Source organism: Crocuta crocuta, unplaced genomic scaffold, assembly GCF_008692635.1.
Source record: "Crocuta crocuta isolate KB4526 unplaced genomic scaffold, BGI_CrCroc_1.0 scaffold179, whole genome shotgun sequence".
Classification (NCBI taxonomy): Eukaryota; Metazoa; Chordata; class Mammalia; order Carnivora; family Hyaenidae; genus Crocuta; species Crocuta crocuta.
Genome location: NW_027551568.1, coordinates 1,350,894 through 1,354,899, shown reverse-complemented (window position 1 = coordinate 1,354,899; position 4,006 = coordinate 1,350,894). Strand labels below are relative to the sequence as shown.

Here is a 4,006-nt window from a genome sequence, read left to right as displayed (position 1 = left end):
CGCCGTCCGGGTAAGCGCTGCAGGCGTGGTCCCGCGGGCTCTCCCTGCCTCTGGAGAAGCCTCTGCCTTGGGAGTTCTAAAGCAGTCTGTCCGCGGTCATCACAGATGCTCGTGGGCCTCCCGGGGCCCCCCTCCGAGTCCGCCATCCCGGCCGCCCCTGCACCCTCCTCCTCCTCCCCACGGATACTAACTTGGTAGAGACCCTGTCATCCACTCGTTCATAACTTGACCTGCCACCTGACACCACGTGAGCGTCCACCTGTATCACATTCCCCTCCACCTCCTGGTCCGGGCGCCTGCGCGGGCACACGGCCGTGCTGCCTGCGCTCGCAGCGGCGGCCCTCTGGTTGACGCAGGCCGGGCCACAGCGAGCGCCCGTAAACGTGCATCTTTGCATACGTGGGGGGCAGTTTGGTGGGACCCCAATCCTGCAAGTGCAGGTGCTGGTCCAGAGTTTGGGTCGCTGCAGCGGCCCTCCGCGCTTCGTCCCTGTTCACTCCCCCACCAACGGAACGCGGGTGGGCCCCGCGCTGGCCCGAGAGCCGGCCAGGCCTTTCCAGTCCGGCCGGACCCCGCCTGCCTGCCCGCTCCTCCTTTCCTAGGGCAGGGGGTCGGGGGGAGACCCACTTGGTTTTGTGCTAGCTTAGCGGTCAGTGTTCTGCAACTTGCCTGTTTGTGTCCTTTGCCCGTTTTCCACATTCAGGTATTCCTCTCTTTATTTTTGATGTGTATGAGCCCAAAATGTCATGAATACTAACCGTTTGTCTTTTATGTGTATCGCAGATACTTTTCCACTGTTGTCTGTCTTTCGGCTGTGTTTTTTCTTTCTTGTACAAATGTCTCTTTCTGATTGTAAAAGTGATATGTGGTGTGTTTTTTTTTTTTAGCATAGAAAACTTGGAAAATACAAAAACAAATAACTTAAAAAACACAAACCGTAAAGCCAAAAAATAAACGTTGCCAACCGCATCACCTGGAGACGCGTGCTTCCTGCTCTTCATTGTGTCTTGTTGAGTCTCTTGTGTGCGTCTGCTGTTTTATTTTTTTTTAAACAATATTGGGTGACTTGTCACACACGTGGTTCCGTACGCTGACGTTGTCCCTGAGCGTTCGTGACGCAAGAATGTAGAGCACGCTGAAAGGGCGTATGGTTGTCTCTCGGCGGTGGAGTTTGGGCTACAATTTGCTGATTGGCAGTTTCTGATTTGCACAAAGATCACGTGCTGCTTATGTAACTACGCAGCGGATTGTGAGAATTGCCATTTGCTCTAGAGCAGGCGGACGAGGGACCCCACTGGTGAACGTAGCGTGGGGGGCGGGACAGGAGGGTCCCCGGGGGGAGGGTGGCGCTCTCGTTGCCAGACCCCTCCCGGAGCACAGAGTGCAGTGTGCAGCCTGCCCCGCCGTTCCTGGCCCCGTTTCAGGCAGGGCAGCGGGGATGCTCTCCCCGCTCGGAGGTGAGGGAGCGGAGGTCCCTGGACTCGGGGGGTTGCGCATGCCCCCTTCCCCAGCCCCGGGTCTGCGTGGAGGTCGGTGCTCATCTCTGAAGGTCCTCTGGCCTCCAGGCAGAACGTGGGGCTGCTCCACATGTAGGTCCCCGGTGCCCGGGCTGCTCAGGTCCTCGCCCTGTGTGGCTTCGTGGCAGAGCACAGCCTCGGCCCTGTCCCGGAAGTTCTTCCTAACTCAGGCCCACCTGGACCCCCCTAGGTCCTGGGTGCTGTGGGCTGAGGTACGGGGTGGGGAGGTGCCCTATCAGTGGGGGTGCTGTGTGGACACGGGTGGCAGATGAAGGGCCATGGGGTCCACGTGCAGCCAGCCTTCCTCTTGTGGGGCGGGGCTGTTCGTCGCCGCTCTGCAGAGGGGGTCCTGCCCTGCACCCAGCTGCCCCCTCTCTCCCCAGGCCTTGGATGCCCCTCAGTCCAGAAGAAGTGGCCATCCCTGCCCACTTCCCTCCTGGGCTCCCTAAGGCTAAGCAAGGCTGTGGCACATAGGGGACAGAGGTGAAAATATGAGATGGCCGAGGCTGGCACTTGGGAGGGGCATCTGCTGGCCAACAGCAGGGCATTCTGGCAGCGGGCCGTCACGGCCTCACAAAGGGCCCCTAGCCCTCTCCTTCGAGGGTCCTCCTCTTAGAGCCTAGCCGCAGCAGAGCATCGCGGCTGGGCAGCGTGTGGGGGCTCTGGTGCCCTGCATGTGCCGAGGAGGGGCCATCCCGTGGACGGGGCCGTGGCCCCAGGCCGTCGTGGTGGCCACAGCGTGCTTGAGGGTGCACTGTAGCCACCTTGGTCTCTGCAGCCTGCCCTCCCCGGACGAGATGAGCCAGGAAGGCTGTGTTTCTGCCAAGGGCAGATCCAGGCCGAGCCCCACACACACCCGAGGCCCCTGTGTGAACGGTGCCACTGGCTCCTAGGAGCAGAGTTTTGTGAAAACCTGCACTGTCTGCATGGACGCAGGGACGAAATCTGGAATGAAGCTGTTTCTTGTAAGGGAAACCAGATTCGAGGTGGGAGGGTCTGGTCCTCAGCCCTCCATGACCCCAGTAGACTCGTGTTTCCATGGTGACGTGGCCAGAGACCACCCTGAACTTGGCGAGGTGGAATGCCAATCTGGCCTTGGACCCCCGGACCTCCGGGAGCCACGTGACCAGGACCCTAACCCTGCTGTCCCGCGTTGTCCCCTGACCTCCTGGATCCACTGTGGAGCATGGTGACAGCAGGGTGAGCCAGGGCTCCGAGGCGGTGCCTGACGGTGGCTCTTTGAGGCCCGAGGGCCATGGTGGGCGGGCTGTCTGTGCCTGGCCACGTCCAGAAGGCAGGTGCCGGGATGCTCCGGGGAAGCTGCCAGCCAGGCTGGGAGGGGAGCCCGGGACCCTGAGCAGGGCTGTGCAGGTGTCTGGCCTGCCGCCTCCTGTGCCCCCAGACCACCCAGGCATCTCTGCTGCCATCGCCCTTGTCCCCATGGGCTGTGCCACCCTGGCCTGACGGTTCTCTCTCCTCTTGCAGACGAGCCAAGCTCAGGCTCTATCTGGAGCAGCTCAAGCAGCTGGTGCCCCTGGGCCCTGACAGCACCCGCCACACCACGCTGAGCCTCCTGAAGCGCGCCAAGATGCACATCAAGGTGAGCAGGATGGCGCCCCCCCATCTTTGCCCCTGGTCGGACCCCAGCGCGTCCCGTGCATCCTGGGGGAGTGACCAGGGGGCGTGAGGCGAGCCACCCAGCAGGTGCACATCGGGGACCTCTGGGGTACCGCTCTCTGGCGGTAGGAGGGCAGTGCATGGCCACGGGGGATGCTGAGGGTTGAGGTGGTCATGGGCACCTGCTGGGTTTTATCGGGAGGTGGGCGGCAGGTAGGAGGTAGCCATGCCCCAGGCTGGGGGAGCTGTGACCCTCGGGGGCCCTGGGCTCTGAAGGGGCAGCGGCTAGGAGGAGACGTGGGGCCAAGAAGGACGGGATGGGAAGGCAGCCCAGGGGTCTTGGGGGGCTCTGGGTAGAGGGTGGGGTTGGTCTCTTAGGGCAGGCCCCCAAGGCCTCGAGACAGACCAGCTGGTTTGGGGGGGTCTTGGGACACTTGGAAAAACCAGGGTGGGTCTCAGTCCCCTCAAGAGACCCCTCAAAGCCCCCAGGTGAGCACAGGTGGGGGGCGGGGAGAGGCTGCAGCTTCGAGAGAGGCAGTCAGTGCCCTGGGACCACACGGAGCAGCAGCTTCTCAAGCAGGGAAGGTGTGGAGAAGGAAGAGGGCAAGCAGGGGCGAGGGGAAGTCAGGAGTGTTGGGGGTAGCAGGGCAGGACTGCTGAGGGCCGGCTGTCCTCCAGGGGCTGGTGCTAGCCCAGGCCCACGCGTGACTTGGTTTGGCCAAGGTGACTAGTGGCTGTGGGTCCTCAGAGCACGGGCCTGGCGGGGTGAGGGGGGCTCATCAGGTCTTTGGGCCCCATGGGCACTGGGCACCCTGTGGCCCCTGGCCAGGCTGAGGGTGAGGGGTGAGAAGTTGCCCCTGCACCCCAGTTCC

The 4,006-nt window shown here is 62.7% G+C and overlaps 1 protein-coding gene across 1 annotated transcript in view; it reads left to right on the top strand.

The window, feature by feature from the left end:
* MXD4 (MAX dimerization protein 4) overlaps window positions 1-4,006 on the top strand; it is a 14,017-nt gene that overhangs the window by 6,287 nt on the left and 3,724 nt on the right. The window contains exon 6 of the mRNA XM_077750588.1: window positions 3,003-3,117. Coding sequence (XP_077606714.1) covers window positions 3,003-3,117 — 115 coding nt within the window. The remainder of the gene's footprint in view (window positions 1-3,002; window positions 3,118-4,006) is intronic.